This window comes from Dreissena polymorpha, chromosome 6, assembly GCF_020536995.1.
Source record: "Dreissena polymorpha isolate Duluth1 chromosome 6, UMN_Dpol_1.0, whole genome shotgun sequence".
NCBI classification, from domain to species: domain Eukaryota; kingdom Metazoa; phylum Mollusca; class Bivalvia; order Myida; family Dreissenidae; genus Dreissena; species Dreissena polymorpha.
In genome coordinates, this window is record NC_068360.1 from 56627054 (window position 1) to 56655045 (window position 27992).

Consider the following 27992-nt stretch of genomic DNA (forward strand, 5'->3'; position numbering starts at 1 on the left):
GACGGATATTCATAAAGACACGGTGCTAGACAGTTTTGCAGATATTTTGGTGAATGTTTTGGTGTGTTTTGTTAATTACTGGTACTACATTTACGTGTTATCTTAAGTGTAAAAGTAATCTTTTGCTCTGTCCATTTGAAACATTGGATGGTTTTAAGACTATTGTACTTATTTTCTTTATAAATTTATTGACTTTTGAAATGTAAAAGGTATCGCTTGCTTTGTCATATGATAACGCATTAAACTTTAACGTCTGTTATAATTTTATCACATGCTATACCCTCTTTCCAATGTTATACAACCATTACATATTTTTTTTATATTACACATGTGTAATACAATATTTTTAAGCGTTTTCATTGGCTTAGTTTTCGTTTATTGACCAATCGCATTTTGTCATTTTGCTTTGTAAAAGCCGATCGTTGCATTCCAAATGACGTCAGGAAATGTAAACAATATTCGAGATTTATAATTATGTTTGCGTAAATATTTATTTAATTTGCTCATTTAAAAGCATGTGATAAAACAGATCTGATACTCGTTGTCATATCATACCATATTTTATTAAACTCGTCCAGGAAATTCGTTAGTAAAGGCTCGCTTACTAACAAAATTCCTGAACTCGTTTAATAAAATATGGTATGATATGACAACTCGATCGTGCCAGATCCTTTATAAACGACAATAAGTTTGGAAGTTAATATATAATATAACTTTGGTCACGTAATGCTTAAATGAAAGCACAGACGGTATGTGGATGACCATATTGTGTTAGTGCTGTCTATGAACATTATTTTGTGGTCAGGTGTGTGTAAATAAGTTAATGGTATTAAACTTTGGTCTCGTAATGCTCTAATGAAAGAACTGACGATATGTTGATGACCAAATTGTGTTAGTGATGTTTATGAACAGTACTTTGTGGTCAGGTGTGTGTAAATAGGTCGATATTACTCACTCTGTGTGTTAAATTTGGATTTGATGATTTTGTTTTTCTTTTTTAACAAGTATATGTAGATCAAATATTGAAATATATCGGTATATAAAATAAATTTTGTAAAAAAAGGTACTTTCCTTAAAAAGTGTTTTTACCATTTGACTTGTAGTAATCATTTGTTAATTAAAGCATCAATAAATAAGTGATCGGTGTATATCATAAATGTTATAGGTTCCTGAAAGAACTGAGCTATATTTTGAATTGCTACTAGCAGTCTACCAGGAGTTCACATGAGTGGCGTTCTGGGAATATCTGGCTTAATGCATGTGCATACAGTTTCATCCCAGATTGGTCTGTGCAGTCCGTACAGGCTTATCAGAGACAACACTTTCCGCATTTTTTTACTTTTTTGTTTATAGCTGGTCTCTTAATAGCAGAAATCCTGTTTAGGTAGAAAGTGCTGTCCCTGATTAGCCTGTGCAGATTGAACAGGCTAATATGTTACAATTCATTACGCACATGCATTAAGCCCTTTTTCCCAGAACGAGGCTCGCTCATATAATTCCTGATTGAGCAGTCATGTATAATGTATATAGGCATGATACAATTGTTCAGGGTTATGGTGTCTGGTTGTTATTGTTTATTCATTTTTTTCATAGCATATTTTCCTACATGTATCTGTTTGTTTTTATTCGTTTCATTTTTATTATGTTTTCTTTAAAGGCGTACTTAATGCTCTTTACGTATTGCATTATTGTTTATTACCCTTTTACATGTTGATAACACATTGGCCTCACTGCTTCCACATTTGAACCATGTTGATGCTTTTGTATTGACTTTGGTGATTCACTATTTGTTGACTTACATGTTGTTATTGTGAATCTGTATTCCATCTATGTTGAGGTGCTCAGGTGAGCTTTTGTGACCGTTCTTTGTCCGTCCGTCCGTCCGTTAACATTTGCTCGTAAACACTCTAGAGGCCACATTTCTTGTTCCATCTTCATGAAACTTGGTCAGAAGCTTTGTCCCAATGAAATCTCGGCCGAGTAAGAAACTGGGTTGTGCCGGGTCAAAAACTAGGTCACTAGGTCAAAAAAAGAAAAACCTTGTAAACACTGTTAAAGTCATATTTTATGCCCAATCTTCATGTAACTTTGTCAAAATGTTTGTCTTAATGATATCTTGGTTGAGTTAAAAAGTGGTTCCGATCCGTTGAAAAACATGGCCGCCAGTGGGCGGGGCAGTTTTCCTAATTAAGCTATAGAGAAACCTTGTTAACACTATAGAAGTCACATTGTGTGCCCAATCATCATGAAAATTGGTCAAATCATGGGTTCAATTGATGTCTCGGACGAATTCGAAAATGGTCGAGATCGGGGAAAAAACATGGCCGCCAGTGGGCGGGGCATTTTTCTCTATATGTATATAGTGGCAGTTTTCCTTATTTGGCTATAGAGAAACCTTGTAAACACTCTAGAAGTCACAATTTTTGCCCAATCATCATGAAAATTGGTCCAAACATTGGTTTTATTGATATCTCGGACGAGTTTGAAAATGGTCGGGATCGGTGAAAAATCATGGCCGCCAGTGGGCGGGGCATTTTTCTCTATATGTATATAGTGAAAACATGTGAACTTAGTAGAAGTCACATTTTTGGCCCAATTTTCATGAAATTTGCTCAGAACATTTGTTTTCTTGATACGAGAGTTGAGTTCAAAAATTGGTTCCGGTCAAATGAATAACATGGCTGCTGGGAGGGGGCAGTTTTCTCATTATGCCCCCCCTTTCGAAGAAGAGGGGGTATATTGTGTTGGCTCATCTCGGTTCGTCCGTCCACCAGATGGTTTCCGGATCATAACTTAAGATCACTTATGCCAAGGATCATGAAACTTCATAGGTACATTGATCATGACTCGCAGATGACCCCTATTGATTTTCAGGTCACTAGGTCAAAGGTCAAGGTCACGGTGACCCGAAATAGTAAAATGGTTTCCAGATGATAACTCAAGAACGCTTATGCCTAGGATCATGAAACTTCATAGGTACATTGATCATGACTCGCAGATGACTCCTATTGATTTTCAGGTCACTAGGTCAAAGGTCACGATGAGCCGAAATAGTAAAATGGTTATCCGATGATAACTCAAGAACGCTTATGCCTAGGATCATGAAACTTAATAGATACATTGATCATTACTGGCAGATGACCCCTATTGATTTTCAGGTCACTAGGTCAAAGGTCACGGTGACCCAAAGCAGTAAAATGGTTTCCGGATGATAACTCAAGAACGCTTATGCCTAGGATCATGAAACTTCATAGATACATTGATCATGACTCGCAGATGACTCCTATTGATTTTCAGGTCACTAGGTCAAAGGTCACGATGACCCGAAATAGTAAAATGGTTTCCGGATGATAACTTAAGAACGCTTATGCCTAGGATCATGAAACTTCATAGGTACATTGATCATGACTCGCAGATGACCCCTATTGATTTTCAGGTCACTAGGTCAAAGGTCAATGTCACGGTGACCCGAAATAATAAAATGGTAATCAGATGATAACTCAAGAACGCTTATGCCTAGGATCATGAAACTTCATAGGTACATTGATTATGACTCGAAGATGACCCCTATTGATTTTCAGGTCACTAGGTCAAAGGTCAAGATCACAGTGACCTGAAATAGTAAAATGGTTTCTAGATGATAACTCAAGAACGCGTATGCCTAAGATCATGAAACTTCATAGGAACAATGATCATGACTCGCAGCTGACCCCTATTGATTTTCAGGTCACTTGGTCTAGGTCAAGGTGACCTGAAATAGTAAAATGGTTTATGGATGATAACTCAAGAACGCTTATGCCTAGGTTCATGAAACTTAATAGGTAAATTGATCATGACTCGCAGATGACCCCTATTGATTATCAGGTCACTAGGTCAAAGGTCAAGGTCACAGTGCCAAAAAACATATTCACACAATGGCTGTCAAGGTCACGGTGACTCAACTTAAAAAAATGGTTTCCGGATAACCCAAGGTACATTGATCATGTCTCGCAGATGAAATAATGATGAAACTTGACCAGGATGTTTGTCTGGACATTATCTACGTCAAGTTTGACATTTGGTAAAGATTGAATGAACCGACTCCTCTCAGGTGAGCGAACTAGGGCCATCTTGGCCCTCTTGTATTAATAATGTATTTCACAAACATTTGTTTTCTTCTTACTATTTAACAAACAAATTGTTTTTAAACAAACAAATTGTTTGCTGTTATATCTAGATTAAGTAGTAATCCAACTTGTTGATGAATGGAAAATTACATTTTCTCATTTGATGTTGATGTCTTTTTCTAAAAAAAAAAATCTAGTTTTTACATCAATTTATGGTTGACGAATGCTATCACTGTTAGATAATGATCATTCTTGAGGAGTTTAAAAGTTTATTTTTATTGTACAATTTGCATTTATGTGTAATATAAAACTAAAGGAAAATCATGTTTTCTGAAGCATTAGACAATAGTGTACTTACTTGAGCATTAAGTGACTTGTTTAAAAGGAAATGTACAGTTGAAACATCTATAATATCTAATGAGGGTATTGGCTTCTATATTTCCACAAAAATATTGTGTATGTTGTTTTTCATTTGCATGTAATTTATATGAATATTGAACATAATATCGTCAGAATGGTATATCATTTTGAGTGATTTATCATTTGTTTTCTGTTTGATATTTGTTGTATCTTTATTCACAGATTGAACTACGTATGTTTTATATTTCGATGCACTGTTTACACTTTGCTCCTTTCTACTTGTGAACATAATAGGGCAATGTTGTACACGTATTGACATGTTGCACTGTTACATATTGTTGCATTATCTAAAGATGATACTATAGATATTGCAGATGAGATGATGATGATATTAGCATCTTTGTGTACAGCCTAGTTAGTATCGTTTAGCTTCTCATTTCAGTTTCCCATTGAATATTCATTCATTATATTCATATATAATTTACAAGAATTTTAACAGAAAGTAACACGAAAGAGACTGAATAACATTTTCTTCCTTTAAAATATGGCGTAAAATGTATTGTCATTAAAGAATCAGAATTTGAATTAAAGAACACAAAGTCACGAACAGTTTATGAATCTAGCCAAAGCAGACTGTTAGAAGGTGTGCGACCATTCAGTTGTATGCCCTTTTTATAAAAAACAATCTCCCACCCGTTTTCACTTTTTAATTGGTTAATGTTGTCTTAAATACAGTGTACCAAGTGTTCTTTTTGGATATTTGAGATTTTATAGATTGACACACAGTATTACATGGCTTTAGCATCATATTATTGTTAGTTGACCATTCAACCATTATTCAGGTAGGAGGTCGCCCTGCCTTTAGTAACCCAACAAAAGAATACTGCTCTCAGTCAGTCAGTTAAAGACAGGCATTCCAAGTACATCTCTTAACAATGCTAGTGATGTGATGTTGTCTTTATAGTTTGCTTGAGACATTGCCTACCCCTCCTGCTAGTATTGTTCCTCTAGTGGTGTACATGTAATGTATAATATTGTAGCGATAATGTTGTGATATTCCAAAAATGGATGTGTTCTGATAATAAATTTTCTTTTACAATGTACTGGTAATCTTGTAGTAAACAAATTTATAAAAAGTGTTTCGTGTTTATTTATTTCTGCTAGTTTAGACCAATTAAAGATTTTCATTCATTTGTGAAAACAAAAGTGTCATGGACCACAAGGGGCTCACCTGACGCCAGAAAGGAACAACTTTTTTAAGAAGGTTGGGTTCAGAATAATATAAGTTTTGAACATAAACATTTTTATTTAAAACAAAAATTGTGTTTGTCAGAAACACTATGTCCCCATCTGCGCCGCTTTGACTTAGTATTTTTGACCTTGAAGGATGACCTTGAACTTTTACCACTCAAAATGTGCAGCTCGATGAGATACACGTGCATGCCAAATATGAAGTAGCTATCTTCAATATAGCAAAGGTTATTGCAAAATGTTAAAGTTGGCACAAACAGACCAACAGACAGATCAACAGACAGGGCAAAAACAATATGTCCCCCACTATACATGTAGTGGTGGGGGACATAAAAAGAAAAAATGTGTTTGTCAGTAACACTATGTCCCCTTCTGCGCTGCTTTGAATTTTTTTGTTTGTTTGACCTTTGACCTTGAAGGATGACCTTGACCTTTCACCACTCAAAATGTGCGGCTCCATGAGATACACATGCATGCCAAATATCAAGTTGGTATCTTCAATATTGCCAAAGTATTCATAAAATGAGCGATTTTGGCCACATATACTTGACCTCTGACCTTGAAGTATGACCTTGACCTTTCACCACTCAAAATGTGCGGCTCCATGAGATACACGTGCATGCCAAATATCAAGTTAGCATCTTCAATATTGCCAAAGCATTAATTAAATTAGATATTTTGGCCACATATATTTGACCTCTGACCTTGATGGATGACCTTGACCTTTCACCACTCAAAATGTGCGGCTCCATGAAATACACATACATGCCAAATATCAAGTTGCTATCTTCAATATTGCAAAAATATTCATAAAATGAGTGATTTTGGCCACATATATTTGACCTCTGACCTTGAAGGATGACCTTGACCTTTCACCACTCAAAATGTGCAGCTCCATGAGATACACATGCATGCCAAATATCAAGTTGCTATCTGGAATATTGAAAAAGTTATTGCAAATGTTAAAGTTGGAGCAAACAGACCAACAGACCAACGTACAGACCAACAGACAGGGCAAAAACACTATGTCCCCCACTATAGTGGGTGGGGGACATAAAAATTGGCTGAGATGTATGTCAATAGAACAAAGTTCTGACCAAGTTTCATGAAGATTTGACCTAAATTGTGATTTTAAGAGTACTAACAGTACATGTATTGACAGGCTTTTTGTTCAATTTGACTTAGTGACCTAGTTTGTGCTTCCATGACCCAGTTTTACACTCATCCAAGCCATCTTAAGAACAAATATTCTCGCCAAGTTTCATGAAGAATGGGCTAAAAGTGTGACTCAATAGAGTCTGAACAAGGCTTTACTATACTATATCCATATAAGGAAAACTGCCCCGCCCTCTGGCAGACATGTTTTTCAACGGACCGGAACATTTTCAAACTCAGCCGATGTATCATTATTTCAAATATGACCAAGTTTCATGAAGAATGGGCTAAAAGTGTGACTCAATAGAGTCTGAACAAGGCTTTACTATACTATATCCATATAAGGAAAACTGCCCCGCCCTCTGGCAGACATGTTTTTCAACGGACCGGAACATTTTCAAACTCAGCCGAGGTATCATTATTTCAAATATGACCAAGTTTCATTACGTTTGGACCATCCATTTTACTTCCTGGGTGTAAAAAAGCATTTTCTTTAGTTTGACCTTGTGACCTGGTTGTGTTTTACCTCACACATGACCATGCTTCCAATTAGGCCATGATAGACTTTGGGCTTATGCTGTAAGTTACAATAATAGATCCAACAATAAATGGGGCCTAGGAAGTATGAAGATAAATGATGAAGACGCATGGAAAACGAAAGTCAATCACAATCGCTCAGCTAAGCTAAATATGTAAGATACGGCTGAGGTAAATATACAGTTCTGGGAGTTTTATCTATTGTTGCAGCGCAGTCGCAATTTTGCACAGAAATGAAATTTGCAACCCAAATATTTTTTTTTAAGCAGTATCTTATGCCATTAAATGCTCAGTCGGTTTTCTTGTTTTTTAAGTAAAATAAAACTGGCTTCAACCCGGGGTTTAAAATTGGGTGCTCCCCGTGGTTGTTTTTTATGGCTATAACTTACTACATGTTACAACAGCTGAAATCGATAGGTATCAGTCATCATTGTGACAGGCTCTTGTTTCAGATTACTATAGCCAAAGTGTTAGTTCAACAGTCAACTGTACCTCATATTAACCTTTAATTTACTTCTCCCTGTACCATTTAGATACGTATTCTGACGCATTTGTAGTCACTTCAAAAGTTAAATGTAATTAAAGACTTTTCTTACTATATTCAAGTTTTAAAGGCTTCATTCCCGACCCTTAGATACTTATGAGCAGCAAACAGCATAAAACCTGAACAGACTGTGAGTTGCTCGCAGGCTCTTCTGGTTTTGGGTGAATATTTGATTAGGTTCCATTTACTGTCCATATTCAACAATTATCTAAATGGTAGACATTAACAGAGATAAGTTTCATAATTACAATGTTAAATAATATGTAAACAATATTTTATAAGAGTTCTTAGCAGATCACACGCTTAAAGCAGTTTTATGCTTTGTCGGACCAACTAACCCCCATGTATTTTAGTAACGGTGTGTGGTCCGAATTCTTAAAGGGTAATTTTCTTAATTGTTTTATAAAAGAATGTCAAACGAAAAAAAACAACATATGGAGCGAAATATATTTAAACTTCACTTAATAACAGTTAAATTTAGTAGCTTTATATGCAGAATATTAATAAATGGTCAGTTATGGCTCTGTCCGTAATGTCGACACCGTTACGAAGAAAATTTCATCTACCGCACGGGAATGATACGGGGATACAACTTTTTCCGAAAAGTAAACATTCTTTCAACCTTTTACGTCATTATTAAGCAATGAACAGAGCACGGCAAATGTAAAATCATCAAAAAGTAAGTAAAATATTGAACGTACTTTTATTCAGTGTCAACACCGTTCTTCCATTTTCTTTGCTATTTCCACTTCCTGTTCTTTTATAATTTTCAAATATTATGTATTCTTAGATGCCACAAAATAATGTGTAATAAAATAATGCTAGATACAAAAGCCATTTTCACTTGACTTCTTATGTGAAAAAAAGTTAAACCACCTTGTATATTTTGGCCAAACTTCGCTGGAATATTTCTGTTGTCCTAAACCATAAGTTCCATAATATCCATTCAAACGGCTATCAGGTAAAATTGTCTCTAGAAAACTACAGATCATTTTTAGTGTTTTCCCCAGGAGGGCAAAGGGGCATGGCGCATTACTTTCAAAAAGGGCATTTTAGCGCGCAGTTTAGGTAAAAAAGGGCAAAAACGTTCCCTGAATACCTGAATTACGGGGAAACATGTAATCGCATCAGAAGCAGTTGTGGAAAAAATAACATATAAACAAGCACATTTAATGGTAATTGATGTATTTAACTTACTATGATTTATATTAATATATTTACCTTGCAATGTATATTTAAGTTCCATGCTGTTTCAATAAACTGTACAGCACGACAAACATAATAAAGCGATATACACATATGAATCAGATTATACACAGATCCACTAACATATAAATGAAACCATGTTTGTCTTATCCCATTTTCTAACAATAATCTTGCCAGATGTTTAAAATAACATTGCGAGTAAATTGATCGCTAACAATATGCAAACACTCGTTTCCTAGACATACATCCACCGAGTAGATTACAAATAAATAAATAATGTTGTTGCTATCTAAAACATTTTTATGCATCATTGATTATCACAGACATTTCATTAATTCCTTCTTAATGTATAATCTCCATCGTTAATTCGATCGTTTACGACGTTATTTGCCATTTTGCCGAGTCGCAATTTAATTCTGTATAGTCCGCCATGTTGTTAAAATGTCAAATGATGTGAGCGACAGGTGCGCATATCAACGTTAAATCGTATACGCGATTCGCATTTTGTTAAATTAGTTTAAGTCTCAGTAATTACTTCAATAATTAGATCTAATTATCTTAAAGACGAAAGCGATAAAGAATAAATTTGTTTGTGTTTTTAAATGTAATTATGCGTAAAAATATATGTTTTGATATAACTGGATAAAGCATGCAATGCACAATTGCCACGATAATAACATCGAGTTTTTCATCAAAAGTCTCCGAAGTAACGATTTCGTGGATGAGTACACATTGCCGACCGAAAAGTGCGCTTGGTATAACATAGCCTCTGGCATTATCGATTGATACTGACACGGGGTTATTCACGCATGACTAATTCACAGCTTTGGAGCAGTCTACCTATAAATCGAGAACTGTAATAGATTAAATCTGCTCAATTAATATAGTCGATTAGACGTTGACGTCTCTCGAGTAAATCAAGCACAGTCGGAGCGTCACAGACAATCAAGGACGCTGATTTTGCGGACCAAGTTAGGTCATAAGGCAATAAAGATGTTATCGATAAGGGCGCGTGGCCTTTGACAAGAAGGGCGCGTGGCGAAATTTGTCTTTGAAAAGGGCAGAGTGGCGATCCGAGAGGGCGGCGTGGCTTTTCGCCACGCTAAAATGGCCTGGTAAAAACACTAATTTTATGTCTGAATGTGTTGTTTCAATTTTCAACAAAAATTACACAGAAACGATCCTTGGTGGTAGGGGAATTTAATAAATTCCACGAAGTGGGTGTGGCAGTATTAAAGCTTCACAGAAACGGATCCTTGGATTTCAAAAGTATCGACAGAAATTTTATTTAGTTACGCTTTACTATATTCCATTATATACTTTTATTTTTAAACAACTACACTCAGGGATTCCAATAGATTTTGTAAACCAGTGGTCAAATGACTCCCTGATTGAAATGTTCAGGATTGGAAATACTGAAATTGATGTTTATTTTCTTTCTGAATATTTGTTGATTGCTCTGCAAATGATTCATGGTATTTCAAACAGAGAAATACCATGCAAAAACACAATATTTATTATATAAAACATAATAGTTAGCCTCCTCCACATATAGACTCTATGCACCAAAACGATGTATCGCAGATGGCATGCAGGAGAAATGCGAAAACATTCCAGAAGGCTTTATTAAAAAATCTGGATTGTGCATCAATCATTATACCTGGGAATGTGGCAGCTTAACATTGACATAAACTAATGAAGTTCAGTGTCTTCTCAGTTTTTAGATGGTGGACACTAGTCGTAAAGTGTAGCAATGGAAATAACTGTGAAAATATTTGCATGTGCTGAGAGATATGTTTAACCCTTTCAATGCGGGAACCAAATTTTGAAGGCCTTTGAAAACAGTTTGGATCCAGATGAGACGCCACAGAACGTGGCGTCTCATCTGGATCCAAACTGTTTGCTATTCTGATAGTTTTTTGAAAAAAAATCGAAGAAATGCTAATTTTAGAAATTCAGCAGACGACATTTTAGCAGAAGACAAATTTCCCAGCATGCAAAGGGTTAACTACACTGACAAGCTGGAAAAGATTTGCAATAAATAGTAATTGCATCCTTCTAAGAACATACATGATATTTCTATCAAACCAACTGAAGGTTCAAACAGTAGAAACCATAGTCCAACCACTTCAGTTTTTTCATGGTCATCGGGTTATTGGTTTTTCATTACCTAATTAATATTTTAAACCCGAAACTTGATTCAAGATTTAGAATATATTTTCAACGTCAAACATGTCGAAGAAACCTGTAAGTACAAATACAAATGTTAAGTTTGAATCAATTTATTCCTGTATTACATACAAAGGCAAGTGGTTAGTGTTGAAAACACAAACATGATTGAATGGTATCAGAAATATGCACACATACTTTTTCAAATGGATTTAAACCAACAAAGTGTTATCCAAATAAAAAAAGCAATATTTTCGAAGAATCACATAAAAAGTAAACTTAAATATTTTTATAATTTAACTAGAACACCTAAATATTTGAAGACATTATTATACTATTGTTTCTTCATTTTAATTTCTTATCTTGATTAAATGTAGAAACAAGAGATGTGTTTGTCAGAAATACAATGCCCCCTATTGCGTCACTTTGAAATAAAATTTTAATATATCATTTGGCAGGCTTAGAAATTATCTCCCTTTTAAAGCTTTTTACTTCCCTTGGATTGCATTTTTTTACTTTTGACCTTGAAGGATGACCTTGACCTTTCACCACTCAAAATGTGCAGCTTCATGAGATACACATGGATGCCAAATATCAAGTTTCTATCTTCAATATTCAAAAATAGTTATGACCAAACTTTAACCAATGTTAACGTTTTGGGACACACACAATGAATGACAAACAGACAGGCCAAAAACAATATGCCCCCGATCTTTCCATTAGGGGGCATAAAAACAACAACCTGTAATTAGCAAGTTTCAATACAAATTTTACTTGTAAACCTTGCAGTTTAAGTAATGACAAAATCTCTTAAGTTTCTTCCTTAAACAAATTAACATACATTAATGTATTCCTTCTTGAAAATTAAATAAATAACATAATAAACAAATCAAATATTCATTCTACCAAATATCTACTTACCATCATGTTTATGGTATTTAAGATATGCTAATGACTATTTTTACACTAATGGTTGATTTATGAAATGTTAATTGCTGAAAGTGAACTCTCAATCGCTACTTTAAAACATAATATTCGCTGCAAAAAAGTATTTAAAACAAGTAATGGCACTTAAAACACTAAATATTCACTAAACTATCATCCAATGCATAAATACATGCATGTATAACGTCCAATGTCATTCATCCAAAATCTAAACAAGTTTACTAAAATGCATCAACATGAATAGAAAAACACAATGATTGATAAATTAAAATTAATTAACATAATTGTATGAATTGTAATGTTTTTTTTATAGAGGCAGCAAATTAACTGAAAATAAAAAAATATTTAAAGTTCTGATTAATAAAAAGATTTAAAAACAGCATCAATTCGAAAGAGGATTGTCCCCCATAGCACTCACTGAGGACTGGCAGAAAACTTAAGCAAAGTATGTAGTTGGTACATACAGGCAAATTTAAACAATACTTTGTACTGTATTCTGTCAAATATACAATTTAAAGAAACACTAACCCATGGCAGCTAAACATTTATAATCTTCTCTCCTACTGACTAACAAAACTAATGTCTTTTTCTATACTGACATTTTTTTAAATGACCTGTACTCTGCAAAAACCAGTCTTAATCCATGTTTGTAAAGTGTTGTCCAAGATAAGCCTGTGCAGTCCATGCAGTAATTGCAGGTCAATGACACAGCTGCAATGTTGTCAGCAACTACCAAATCCTCCATAATACAATGTCACTAAACAAACAATCATAAACCATAATTATATAAACATCTTTTAAAGCAAACAGAGAAAAATCACAAAACAAGTAATTGTCGAAGCACATTTCAATCAGTAAGAATATCAGTGCAAAAAAACACTTATGAATACTAAATTAACAGAAGTGTAAGAAAGTTCCAATCACCACTTATGCAACCTCCTTCTTTTCCTCAGGAACATCTATGGGCTTCCTCTTCTTGTCTGTCTTCAGCTTGTGATAAAACTCCTCAAGCTCATTGAGGGTTTCCTGTGGTTTGGTGGCATCGGACCCATCTTCTCCCTTACCACTTTCCTCCTCTTCAACTTGGTCCTCCTCTTTTTCCCATTTTGATTTCACATCCGCATGGTGGTAATGATCATCGGACCAGCCCTGGTTTTCCTCGCCGCGGTAACTGTGTGAATCCTGTTTATTGTAATCAACCCAACCCCTCCCTCGACCACGGCCCCTTCCCCTGGGGATCCAGGGCCTGTACCCCCCACGGAATCTCCCCCTTCCCCTCCCACCTCGTAACCATGGCTTGTATCCTCCATCTTTATTATCACCATGGTAATCATTATTCTTGTGAAACCAGAATACCCGCTGGTCTCCCGATCCTCTTCTCCCTCCCCCGTAATACTCCGTTTGGTCACGTCTTCTGTCCTCGTTTGATCGCCGGCGATAATAATCCTTGCTTGATCTGCCTTCGTTTGACCTACTGCGACTTCTATATCTACGTCGATCCTTGCTTCGGGACCTTGACTTGTATCTTCTGTCTCTACTCCTGCTGCGGCTTCTGCTTCTACTCCTGCTTTTGCTCCTACTTTCAGATCGTGATTTAGATCTCCTGTCTCTGCTTCGTGATCGGGAACGACTGTCTGAGCCTGACCTCCTTTTACTGCGTCGGCTACTCTCAGAAGATGATGATCTACTCCTTTTCTTCACTGAATCTTCCCTTTTGTTAACGACCGATTTCCTCTTCTTTTCATCCACTTCGCTATCAGAGTTGCTCTCCCATTTGAATGTCTTCTTTTCCCTTTCTTTCTCCGGCTGTATCAACTGGTTTATCTTTTTTGAAGCCATAGCAACTTTCTCTTTAAGCTCTCTATCTGGTTCATTACTTGGTGGAAGTGGAATGAACTTAGTGCTTATTTTAGCAGCAACTTCAGCAGCCCGTTGTTTAACAATGTCCTGTAATTCCATTTGCTTGCTTTCCTCTGGATCTAATTTTAAAGGTTTCAGCTCCTTCCATTTCTCGTCCAACTTTTTCTTTTCCTCTGGCTTCATGCTTCTATGCGGTGGTGGAGATGAGGAAATAATAGGAAATAATTGAACAGCGCCTGTATCCACCTTAGAATCAACCTTCTTGAATGATTCCGGCTTGAAATTCTGACCTTCCCACCTACTTTTTTTCTCCTTTGGACTATCCCATCGACTCACGATTTCTGGTACAACAACAGGCTCCGACCTTTTTCCTCCTGGACTCTTTGATTTACTGTAAGGTGACCTACTTTCTGACCTTGACCTTTTGCTGTAAGCGTCTCTAGAATCAGACCTGGATCGCTTGCGTCTTCCGCCAGATCTACTGTCCCCAGAGCTAGAACTTCCGCTTCGAGATCTTAACTTCTTACGACTGCGACTTCTCGATCTTGAGCTCTCACTGCTACTTCTCCGCGTCTTTGATGTCCGCGACTTTTGCATGTCGACGCTTTGTGACCTTGACCTAGATTCAGAGCGTCTAAAAGGGTCGTATTTGGCCTTGCCACTTCGGGATCCCTCGCGAGATGATGAATGCCTTGAACTTGGCCTTTTTTGGTCTGGTGTTCTGATGGCTTGGAATTTGAATCTAGGATCGTTGTCCACATTCAGTTCCGAAAGTGGTTTCATCTTTACAGTTCTTGATTCCAATAAATGCTCACTGTCATCCTTTGATGGATGCCTTTCAAAGTGGTTAGCATTCTCTTTTGAAGGCATTTGTCCCTTGCCATCATCATAAGCGATCTGGTCACCTGACGGAAGTCGTTCTGGATTTTGACTTTTCTCGGGGTTGTTTTTAAGCTTAACAGACCTGGGAACATATGTAGCAAACTGATTCTTAGCTTTGTCAGCATCATGAGCTGGCTCTCCACTCTCGCGGAAAATGTCATCCTTTGGTTTTACTTCTTCATCTTGACCTTTGCTGCTCTGGGCTTCAACCTGGTCTTGACCTTTGTTGCCTTGGGAAATATCCTGACCTTTAGGCTTCATCTTGATCACTCTAACTGGCGACTTCCCATCTTGTGCCGGTGACCTTGACCTACTTCTGGGATATGAAAAAGTTTTCTGCAGGCTTCTATCTCCAATATCCCTTGGTGACTTTGAATCTTTTCTCGAAGACCCTTTGCCGAGCACAATTCCTCGTTTTTCAAGACTTGGGGAGTCGGTCTCGTGATAATGCCTGTTGTCCCTAGAAGAGCGCTGCTCATTTGAAGCCATGTTTCTGTCCTTGGAATCATACTCACGGTCCTCCCAATCCGCTTTATTTCTTTTATCAATGGAAACAATTCTTCTTTCAGCATACTCCGCTTCTTCTTTCTCTCGTAACCTCCCCGATGTTTCTCCACCAGGATATCTTTCCTCGCGAGACGGATCATACCACCTTCTTTCGTATGATCCCCTGCTTTCCTGCCTGTCACCGTCAGCACTTGCATTCTTAGCCATTCCACGTTCAGATAAAAATTGATCCCCTCTTCCAGCCCTATCTCTCCCACTCCTATCCTTTTCAAAATACTCGCCACTTTCGCGTCGTTTCTGCGCCTCCCTAAACTTGTAATCCTCTTCCCTTTTCCTGTAAAGCAATAGCTTGTAGTCCTCATTCCTTGCATTGTGGTCTTCTGGCGAAATATCCTCCAACCCAAGTCGATCTGCAACCTCGTCCTTGGTTGGGGTTTCGCTTCGTCTGCTCTCTCTTTTCACTCTCACAGGATTCAAGCCGCCTGCAAGATCCCTTGGAGACTGGCTTTCCTTCCTGGAACTTCTCCGTTCTGGAGTCTCTGATTTCCTGATGCCCTTTTCCATGTACCTCTCCCTGTCAGCATGGTATCCTTTCCGAGGATCAAAATCTTTTTTCTCGGAGCTTCTTTGGTAGCTACTTCTCTCGATGTCTTTCTCCGGCAACATATTTCTTGTTGGACTCTCCCTGAATCCAGATCTTCTGACCTTCTTCAGAGAATAGTCAAAGTACTCCGACGCATCCCTTTCTTTTCCATACTCATATTTTGGTGACCTTGACTTGCGTGTAAAGGTCTTAGAATCTTTGCTATACTCCTCTTTATGACCTTTTGATTTGACCTTTGACCTTGAAAGACTCCCTGACCTTGACCTACTCGAGGATGACCTTGACCTGTGCTTTCTGGGTTTTTGATCGATTTTCTCTTCCTCTGGAAGTCTGCTGTCGTAGGCATGCCTTTTTCTAGACCTTAAAAGAATGAAAAGCAAATCTGAATATTCATTTAGTTTAACAATAGGTTTGGTGTGGAAAAGTTCAGTGGGATACTATTTTTTATTTGTATATTTTTAGTTTATTATATTGACTAGTGCACGGGAAGCATTTAGTTTTTTGTTCAATATTCTTTACCATCAAATAACTAAAAATCTACATAAAATCTTCTAAGTATTAATTTTATTTGCCACTATGAAATGTTTCAATTGCAAAGTCAGCAAAAAAAAAACACAAGACAATAATAAAAGTGTTCACATAGAACTTGTTTTCTTAGTTTTTACTTTTACGACAATTTTGTAAGGAAAATTACCTTGACAAAACTGTTACTTAATTGAAAAAATACTGGTACTAGTTTTCTTTATAACCTCAAGATAATTTCTAAGGTAAAGACTCTTGATAAGGGCCTATCATCATTAGCGTACTTAAGTCAACATTCTGTCTTAAGTTGTTTTTTTTTTCTTAATTTTTTAGAAGAGGTTACATCATGTTCAATTTGGTGATTACAGAAAGTGTGTGTTTTTTTCTAGTTTTGAGTCGGACAAAACGCTGAGTTTGAAACAGAACATGTAAATATTCCTATATCTGAGATTTGAGAGTACCTACATTTGTGAACAGACCAACTTGTGCTCTGCTTAGTGAAATTTAAATCTAAAACAAGAGTGCCAAACTGTCACAAGATACGCCCGTTCGAGGGTTTTGGACACCATGCTCAATGCTTGAAAGTGTCCTCAAGACCTAGTTATTGACCCGGCATGACCCATATTTGAACTTGACCTAGATATCACTTAGATGTAACATCTGACTAAATTTGGTGAAGATCAGATGAAAACTACTTCAATTAAAGAGCGGACAACATGCTTAATGCTTGAAATGCACTATGTGACCTCGTTTTTGACCCGGCATGACCCATGTTCAAACTTGACCTACATATCATCTAGACACAACTTCTGACCAAATTAGGTGAAGATCAGATGAAAACTACTTCAATTAGAGAGCGGACACCATGCTAAATGCTTGAAATGCACTAAGTAACCTCGTGACCTAGTTTTTGACCCGGCATGACCCATATTTGAACTTGACCTACATATCATCTAGACACAACTTCTGACCAAATTTGGTGAAGATCGGATGAATACAATTTGAATTAGAGTCCGGACAAAGTGGCGCCGTTGAAAATGCACTAATTGACCCTATGACCTAGTTTTTGACCCGGCATGACCCATATTCGAACTTGGCCTATATATCAACTAGATGCAACTGCTGACCAAGTTTGGTGAAGATCGGATGAATACAATTTGAAATAGAGTCCGGACAAAGTGGCCCCTTTGAAAATGCACTTATTGACCCTATGACCTAGTTTTTGACCCGGCATGACCCATATTCGAACTTGGCCTAGATATCAACTAGATGCAACTGCTGACCAAGTTTGGTGAAGATCGGATGAATACAATTTGAAATAGAGTCCGGACAAAGTGGCCCCTTTGAAAATGCACTTATTGACCCTATGACCTAGTTTTTGACCCGGCATGACCCATATTCGAACTTGGCCTAGATATCAACTAGATGCAACTGCTGACCAAGTTTGGTGAAGATCGGATGAATACAATTTGAAATAGAGTCCGGACAAAGTGGCCCCTTTGAAAATGAACTTATTGACCCTATGACCTAGTTTTTGACCCGGCATGACCCATATTCGAACTTGGCCTAGATATCAACTAGATGCAACTGCTGACCAAGTTTGGTGAAGATCGGATGAATACAATTTGAAATAGAGTCCGGACAAAGTGGCCCCTTTGAAAATGCACTTATTGACCCTATGACCTAGTTTTTGACCCGGCATGACCCATATTCGAACTTGGCCTAGATATCAACTAGATGCAACTGCTGACCAAGTTTGGTGAAGATCGGATGAATACAATTTGAATTAGAGTCCGGACAAAGTGATGCCTTCCGCCCGCCGCCCGCCGCCCGCCCGCCGCCCGCCCGCCGCCCGCCAAGGGGTTTCACATAATACGTCCCGTATTTTATACGGGCGTATAAAAATCAGAGTTAAGATGAAAAATTGCAAATGCTCATGAAACTTTGCAATAATCTCCTTTCAAGCCAGCTATGATACAGACCTGTGCTCATCTCGTATCAGTTTCTTCAATGTATCTGTGGTCTCTTTGAAGGGCAGTGAGGGGTCGGGATCTTCCTTGTACACAGGGGAAGGCGTGCGTTCCTTCTTGCGTTCATCTTTACGTTCTTCTTTGTTTAACTTTCCCTCCGCTTTGTCCTTGATGAAAAACAGGGCTTTAAATTACTTTTGAACATTAAAGTTTGAACATGGAAGTTTATTGATTTGGTAAGGCTTTTTCAGAGGATTATGCCATTATGCAAAATAATTATGTACAGACAAACATTGATGGGATATATACATACTTTATTATTTAATTTTTACTACTGATTTTCACCTTAAGTTGTGTCATTATACCTCAAACCTATTGCAACTCTGAATCATTACTTATTAAAACGATTGCTTTAAGTTTGGGGTAAAGTTTGAATTTCCCTCACTTTGAAGTTGGATTTTGGAAATATTGCGCAATTTAAAATGATTTATTATATTTTCAAAATGGAACTCAGTTTTTATAACAGACAATGAGAATCAAATGAGTCTGTTTCTATGAAAAACTGGTCTAAATTTATGTACGTCACTCTCAACAGAGACTGAATTTTGTAAAAGAGAGACTCCCTTTTAAACAAAAAATTCCATAAACGCCAAAATGTTGTTCTGTGGACTACACAGGCTTATCTGAGATGCCATTTAATGCAAATGCATTTAGCATAATTTTCACAGAATGAGGCTTAAATGTTACAACACTGCCCTACTGGTACATACCATCTTGTACTGGACATATCTCAGGGATTCCCTGGCCTCCTGGCTTTCAGGCATCATGTCCAGGGCTCGCTGGTAGCACTCCTTTGCCTGGCCATAATCCTTCTCATCCTCGTGTCTGAAACAACATAATCAGAGGTGAAGAGCCTTCTGGGTAAATCAGGCTAAATGCATGTGCTTAAAGTGTCATCCAGATAAGCATGTGCAGTCTAGACCGCATGTTTTCTTTAAATATGAAGAATTCCATAAAAGCAGAAAGTGTTGTCCCTGATTAGCCTGTGCACACTGCACAGGCTGATCTGGGATGACACTTTACAGACATGAATTCAGCCCAAGTTTCCCTGAACGAGGCTTATCAGAGGTTAAATGTGGAAACTGCTGAGCAGCAGTAGTCTGGTGCTTGTTTGTTACTGTCTAAACCCTTAACCCTTTGAATGCTGGGAAATTTGTTGTCTGCTAAAATGTCGTCTGCTGAATTTCTTAAATTAGCATTTCCTTCGATTTTTTTCACAGAAATATATCAGAATAGCAAACAGTTTGGATCCTGATGAGACGCCACACTTTATGTAGTCTCATCTGGATCCAAACTGTTTGCAAAGGCCTTGAAAATTCGGTTTCAGCACTGAAAGGGTTAAAGACAATCCGGTCTTGGATAAGACCCTAATACCTTTTTGTACCAATATACAGACACATACAGTAATGTTGTTACAAAATAATGTACTCAACTTAACCTAAACATTTATGTTTTTCTTTGTAATCAAGAGTAACATTATGCGTTAACTTGTGGTTTAAAACAATTCGTACAAACACATGGATCAAAGTAACTTTAATAAATAGTCTGGGAGTTTATGGTATTGAATGAAACTCTCTCTTTGTTCTATTTCAATTTTGTAAAATGTTCTTACATGCCTATATTATATAACATATACGTACAGTTTTCCCTTAGCCAGGAGAGTTTCATGCATGTACTTGATTGCATTTGGATGTTTAGAGTTAAATTTCAAGGCTTCCTCAAAATCCTGTAGAGCCTTGGAGTAATTCTCTGTGTTTGCATACCTGAAACAAAACAACATTAACATATGATAGAGCCTTGGAGTAATTTTCTGTGTTTGCATACCTGAAACAAAACAACATTAACATATGATGCTTTAAAACACAATAACACTCATGTATGCTCTTGTGTTTTAAAGCACAACAACACTCACATACGATCACGTGCTTTCAAACACAGCAACAAAATATGATCTTGTGCTTTACAACACAACAACATTCATTATGATCTTGTGCTTTAAAATACAACAGCACTCATTATGATCTTATGCTTTAAAAACCAACAACACTCATTATTATCTTGTGCTTTAAAATACAACAACACTCATTATGATATTGTGCATTAAAACACAACACTCACATGAGTGTGTGCTTTAAAAAATTAAAACACTCACATGTGCTTTAAAACACACCAACATTCTCAAACTATCATGTGCTTTAAAACATAACAACGCTCACATATGATCATGTGCTTTAAAACATAACAACACTCACATATGGACATGTGCTTTAAACACAACAACACAATCTGTCTGCTGCTGATCAGTATCTAAGGATTAGAAATGAAGCTTTAAAAACTTGATTCTAGTAAGAAAGGTCTTTAATTAAATATTACTTTCTAAGGGACCACACATACGTCAAAATACGTTTCGTGGTAAAAGGTTAATCAATTGATATAAAATCTAATGACAAACAACCGTTTACAAACAGAAGGTGAAGCAAACTATATTTCTTGCATTTTTTCTTGCAGTTTGTGCCGACATCTTAAGATTAAATAATAAATCCTTGACTATGTCTGAAATTGGTGCCAAAAATTCATGTTGCGTGCAGCATAACCCTGTACATGAATGCGGTACACATCCAAATTTATGCCAAGACTTATTAAATAAAGTTATGCTGATGTATTTCACATTGCCATAAGCGTCATAAAAACTGTCTTTTATACACTAGTTGAAATTCTTAAGAAAAATTGTTTTAAAAAGTCATTTGAAATAAAAGCACTACTTTCCAGTGTGTAAACGTCAATTAAAGTTTAAATGTGAACCACACAAAGCCACATGATCCTGCACCCTGGGAATTCATTGCACTTCATAATTCAATATTGTTACCTTTTTAGAAATAAAAAAAACAAGAGTTTTTTGGCAGTTTCCAAACAGATTAATATTATCGGAGTTAAACCAGGATTTCCATAATTTTATCAACCAAACTTAAGTACTTCACCTTATGGCAGGATTCAGATTTTAGTTTTCAATTCTTTCTTTAGCTAGAAAAATGTTTGACTGAATAAAACCCCTGCATATCCCCTATATTTAACCTAGCCTAACAGCGTTATAGATCATTTTTGACCCATGGGGGTAAATACCCCCACTTTTAAAAGCATGGGGGTAAATGGTCAAATTTTGCCTTGCTTGAAGGGTAATTTGCTAAAAGTAAAACAAGAATATAGCCCGGGTAGAGACACACTACTTTAATCATGTTAAACACGATAAACCATTAAATATGTGTGTTCTTTATTAGTAGTAGGTTTCTTAGTGTTTTTTGTTTTTTGACTGTCCTTGGTTTATAGGCTTCTACCACCGAGAGCCACGGAAATAGTTTTTGCCAACTTTACACAGTTGTTTTATTAGCGTTTAAGTGTGGCCTTTTTGATTTGATAACAAAAAAAATTAAATCATTCAGTATTGGCAGTACAATGTTTTTACTTGATACAACTTTTGCCATATAGAAAAGAATGAATTTTACTTTGAGAAGTAATTTGTTTTTGTGTCTAAAAAGCCATGCTGACCTCTTCATGTAATTTAATAAACACATAAGCACTTGACTCTCTGTTTAAAAAATCAATACTCAATTTACCATGCGTCTCGATGATTCAGAGTATACATACCGACTGGCTAACTATTTCTACAATCCAGCGCATAAATTAGCTCTAATTTTTATGATAACCAGTCTCATATTTTGGCGAAAGACAATCAGCTGTTTATATTTTTGTTTCCGTTGTACGCAGAGAATTTACATCATTTGCTTAACTCCAGATTGGCTTGCTTAAATGTACGCACAGAAATGATAAATTGAGCATATCTTGATATTTCTAATGCGTTTATTACGCTGATACGCAGCTTATCTAGAACGCTGCCTAAGTACTCTTTGCATTATTTCCGAATCCAGACATCTTGCACAATTTCAATTATTTCTGTTTAAAAAGCAATCACAATGTTTGTATCACAAACATGAAATAACATGCACCTTCCCTGTATTGCTCGCCAACCTAGCTTACATACATTTGTAGTTATTGCAGGACCCAGATTCAGACAGCCAGATGGATGGACAGACCAGGGGTGAACTTAAAGTCCCCTCTGATTTCACTGGTAGGGGACTTACAACATAAACGGGGACAGAGGTGCCCACGTTCACAGCTAGAAACATTGAGTAGACTTACAGAGCCCCCCGAGCCACAAGTGCCTCTACACAGAGATGCCCACGTTCACAGCTAGAAACATTGAGCAGACTTACAGAGCCCCCAGAGCCACAAGTGCCTCTACACAGAGATGCCCACGTTCACAGCTAGAAACATTGAGCAGTCTCACAGAGCCCCCCGAGCCACAAGTACCTCTACACAGAGGTGCCCAGGTTCACAGCTAGAAACATTGAGCAGACTTACAGAGCCCCCAGAGCCACAAGTGCCTCTACACAGAGGTGCCCAGGTTCACAGCTAGAAACATTGAGCAGACTAACAGAGCCCCCCAAGCCACAAGTGCCTCTACACAGGTTCACAGCTAGAAACATTGAGCAGACTTACAGAGCCCCCAGAGCCACAAGTGCCTTTACACAGAGGTGCCCAGGTTCACAGCTAGAAACATTGAGCAGTCTTACAGAGCCCCCCAAGCCGCAAGTGCCTCTACACAGAGGTGCCCAGGTTCACAGCTAGAAACATTGAGCAGACTTACAGAGCCCCCAGAGCCACAAGTGCCTCTACACAGAGGTGCCCAGGTTCAGCTAGAAACATTGAGCAGACTTACAGAGCCCCCCGAGCCGCAAGTGCCTCTACACAGAGGTGCCCACGTTCACAGCTAGAAACATTGAGCAGACTAACAGAGCCCCCCAAGCCGCAAGTGCCTCTACACATAGGTGCCCACGTTCACAGCTAGAAACATTGAGCAGACTTACAGAGCCCCCCGAGCCACAAGTGCCTCTACACAGAGGTGCCCACGTTCACAGCTAGAAACATTGAGCAGACTTACAGAGCCCCCCAAGCCACAGTGCCTCTACACAGAGGTGCCCAGGTTCACAGCTAGAAACATTGAGCAGACTTACAGAGCCCCCCGAGCCACAAGTGCCTCTACACATAGGTGCCCAGGTTCACAGCTAGAAACATTGAGCAGACTTACAGAGCCCCCCGAGCCACAAGTGCCTCTACACATAGGTGCCCAGGTTCACAGCTAGAAACATTGAGCAGACTTACAGAGCCCCCCGAGCCACAAGTGCCTCTACACAGAGGTGCCCACGTTCACAGCTAGAAACATTGAGCAGACTTACAGAGCCCCCCAAGCCACAGTGCCTCTACACAGAGGTGCCCAGGTTCACAGCTAGAAACATTGAGCAGACTTACAGAGCCCCCCGAGCCACAAGTGCCTCTACACAGAGATGCCCACGTTCACAGCTAGGAACATTGAGCAGACTTACAGAGCCCCCAGAGCCACAAGTGCCTCTACACAGAGGTGCCCGTGTTCCCAGCTATAAACATTGAGCAGACTTACAGAGCCCCCCGAGCCACAAGTGCCTCTACACAGAGGTGCCCACGTTCACAGCTATAAACATTGAGCAGACTTACAGAGCCCCCCGAGCCCCGAGTGCCTCTACACAGAGGTGCCCACGTTCACAGCTAGAAACATTGAGCAGACTTACAGAGCCCCCCGAGCCACAAGTGCCTCTACACAGAGATGCCCACGTTCACAGCTAGAAACATTGTGCAGACTAACAGAGCCCCCCGAGCCGCAAGTGCCTCTACACAGAGGTGCCCACGTTCACAGCTAGAAACATTGAGCAGACTTACAGAGCCCCCCAAGCCGCAAGTGCCTCTACACATAGGTGCCCACGTTCACAGCTAGAAACATTGAGCAGACTTACAGAGCCCCCCGAGCCACAAGTGCCTCTACACAGAGGTGCCCACGTTCACAGCTAGAAACATTGAGCAGACTTACAGAGCCCCCCGAGCCACAAGTGCCTCTACACAGAGGTGCCCACATTCACAGCTAGAAACATTGAGCAGACTTACAGAGCCCCCCAAGCTGCAAGTGCCTCTACACATAGGTGCCCACATTTACAGCTAGAAACATTGAGCAGACTTACAGAGCCCCCCGAGCCACAAGTGCCTCTACACAGAGATGCCCACGTTCACAGCTAGAAACATTGCGCAGACTTACAGAGCACCCTGAGCCACAAGTGCCTGTACACAGAGGTGCCCACGTTCACAGCTAGAAACAATGAGCAGACTTACAGAGCCCCCCGAGCCCAGAGTGCCTCTACACAGAGTTGCCGACGTTCACAGCTAGAAACATTGAGCAGACTTACAGAGCCCCCCGAGCCCCGAGTGCCTCTACACAGAGGTGCCCACGTTCACAGCTAGAAACATTGAGCAGACTTACAGAGCCCCCCGAGCCACAAGTGCCTCTACACAGAGGTGCCCAGGTTCACAGCTAGAAACATTGAGCAGACTTACAGAGCCCCCCGAGCCACAAGTGCCTCTACACAGAGGTGCCCACGTTCACAGCTAGGAACATTGAGCAGACTTACAGAGCCCCCCGAGCCACAAGTGCCTCTACACAGAGGTGCCCGTGTTCCCAGCTAGGAACATTGAGCAGACTTACAGAGCCCCCCAAGCCGCAAGTGCCTATACACAGAGGTGCCCACGTTCACAGCTAGAAACATTGAGCAGACTTACAGAGCCCCCCGAGCCACAAGTGCCTTTACACAGAGGTGTCCACGTTCACAGCTAGGAACATTGAGCAGACTTACAGAGCCCCCCGAGCCACAAGTGCCTCTACACAGAGGTGCCTGTGTTCCCAGCTAGGAACATTGAGCAGACTTACAGAGCCTCCCGAGCCCCGAGTGCCTCTACACAGAGGTGCCCACGTTCACAGCTAGAAACATTGAGCAGTCTTACAGAGCCCCCCGAGCCACAAGTGCCTCTACACAGAGGTGCCCACATTCACAGCTAGAAACATTGAGCAGACTTACAGAGCCCCCCGAGCCACAAGTGCCTCTACACAGAGGTGCCTGTGTTCCCAGCTAGGAACATTGAGCAGACTTACAGAGCCTCCCGAGCCCCGAGTGCCTCTACACAGAGGTGCCCACGTTCACAGCTAGAAACATTAAGCAGTCTTACAGAGCCCCCCGAGCCACAAGTGCCTCTACACAGAGGTGCCCAGGTTCACAGCTAGAAACATTGAGCAGTCTTACAGAGCCCCCCGAGCCCCGAGTGCCTCTACACAGAGGTGCCCACATTCACAGCTAGAAACATTGAGCAGACTTACAGAGCCCCCAGAGCCACAAGTGCCTCTACGCAGAGATGCCCAGGTTCACAGCTAGAAACATTGAGCAGACTTACAGAGCCCCCCGAGCCACAAGTGCCTCTACACATAGGTGCCCGCGTTCACAGCTAGAAACATTGAGCAGACTTACAGAGCCCCCCGAGCCACAAGTGCCTCTACACAGAGGTGCCCACGTTCACAGCTAGAAACATTGAGCAGACTTACAGAGCCCCCCGAGCCACAAGTGCCTCTACACAGAGGTGCCCACATTCACAGCTAGAAACATTGAGCAGACTTACAGAGCCCCCCAAGCCGCAAGTGCCTCTACACATAGGTGCCCGCGTTCACAGCTAGAAACATTGAGCAGACTTACAGAGCCCCCCGAGCCACAAGTGCCTCTACACAGAGGTGCCCACGTTCACAGCTAGAAACATTGCGCAGACTTACAGAGCCCCCCGAGCCACAAGTGCCTCTACACAGAGGTGCCCACATTCACAGCTAGAAACATTGAGCAGACTTACAGAGCCCCCCGAGCCACAAGTGCCTCTACACAGAGGTGCCCAGGTTCACAGCTAGAAACATTGAGCAGACTTCCAGAGCCCCCCGAGCCACAAGTGCCTATACACAGAGGTGCCCAGGTTCACAGCTAGAAACATTGAGCAGACTTACAGAGCCCCCCCAGCCACAAGTGCCTCTACACAGAGGTGCCCAGGTTCACAGCTAGAAACATTGAGCAGACTTACAGAGCCCCCTGAGCCACGATTGCCTCTTCACAGAGGTGCCCACATTCACAGCAAGAAACATTGAGCAGACTTACAGAGCACCCCGAACCACAAGTGCCTCTACACAGAGGTGCCCACGTTCACAGCTAGAAACAATGAGCAGACTTACAGAGCCCCCCGAGCCCCGAGTGCCTCTACACAGAGTTGCCGACGTTCACAGCTAGAAACATTGAGCAGACTTACAGAGCCCCCCGAGCCCGGAGTGCCTCTACACAGAGGTGCCCACGTTCACAGCTAGAAACATTGAGCAGACTTACAGAGCCCCCCGAGCCACAAGTGCCTCTACACAGAGGTGCCCACGTTCACAGCTAGGAACATTGAGCAGACTTACAGAGCCCCCCGAGCCACAAGTGCCTCTACACAGAGGTGCCCGTGTTCCCAGCTAGGAACATTGAGCAGACTTACAGAGCCCCCAGAGCCACAAGTGCCTCTACACAGAGGTGCCCGTGTTCCCAGCTAGGAACATTGAGCAGACTTACAGAGCCCCCCGAGCCCCGAGTGCCTCTACACAGAGATGCCCACGTTCACAGCTAGAAACATTGAGCAGTCTTACAGAGCCCCCCGAGCCACAAGTGCCTCTACGCAGAGGTGCCCAGGTTCACAGCTAGAAACATTGAGCAGACTTACAGAGCCCCCCGAGCCACAAGTGCCTCTACACAGAGGTGCCCACGTTCACAGCTAGAAACATTGAGCAGACTTACAGAGCCCCCCAAGCCACAGTGCCTCTACACAGAGGTGCCCAGGTTCACAGCTAGAAACATTGAGCAGACTTACAGAGCCCCCCGAGCCACAAGTGCCTCTACACAGAGGTGCCCTTGTTCCCAGCTAGGAACATTGAGCAGACTTACAGAGCCCCCCGAGCCACAAGTGCCTCTACACATAGGTGCCCACGTTCACAGCTAGAAACATTGAGCAGACTTACAGAGCCCCCCGAGCCACAAGTGCCTCTACACATAGGTGCCCACGTTCACAGCTAGAAACATTGAGCAGACTTACAGAGCCCCCCGAGCCACAAGTGCCTCTACACAGAGGTGCCCACGTTCACAGCTAGAAACATTGAGCAGACTTACAGAGCCCCCCGAGCCACAAGTGCCTCTACACAGAGGTGCCCACGTTCACAGCTAGGAACATTGAGCAGACTTACAGAGCCCCCCGAGCCACAAGTGCCTCTACACAGAGGTGCCCACGTTCACAGCTAGAAACATTGAGCAGACTTACAGAGCCCCCCGAGCCCGGAGTGCCTCTAC

At 40.1% G+C, this 27992-nt stretch overlaps 1 protein-coding gene and 1 long non-coding RNA gene across 14 annotated transcripts in view; both read right to left on the minus strand.

Annotated features, from left to right (window-relative positions):
* Nucleotides 1-11425: 11425 nt before the first annotated feature.
* Nucleotides 11426-27992, minus strand: part of LOC127833482 (E3 ubiquitin-protein ligase RBBP6-like) — a 39113-nt gene continuing 22546 nt past the window's right edge. For 12 of the 13 annotated variants that reach the window (XM_052358747.1, XM_052358745.1, XM_052358746.1 and 9 more), the window contains 4 exons: nucleotides 20319-20441; nucleotides 19389-19503; nucleotides 18631-18785; nucleotides 11426-16486 (listed from right to left, as the gene is read on the minus strand). In XM_052358747.1, the coding sequence (XP_052214707.1) occupies nucleotides 13201-16486; nucleotides 18631-18785; nucleotides 19389-19503; nucleotides 20319-20441 (3679 nt within the window). In that variant the 3' untranslated portion in view covers nucleotides 11426-13200. The remainder of the gene's footprint in view (nucleotides 16487-18630; nucleotides 18786-19388; nucleotides 19504-20318; nucleotides 20442-27992) is intronic. The other variant, XM_052358748.1, reaches the window with a different exon arrangement.
* LOC127833500 (uncharacterized) lies at nucleotides 17547-18480 on the minus strand. Its single transcript, XR_008027443.1, has 2 exons — nucleotides 17864-18480; nucleotides 17547-17707 (listed from the first exon to the last, which is right to left on the minus strand). It is a non-coding gene; the product is annotated as an uncharacterized LOC127833500 (long non-coding RNA).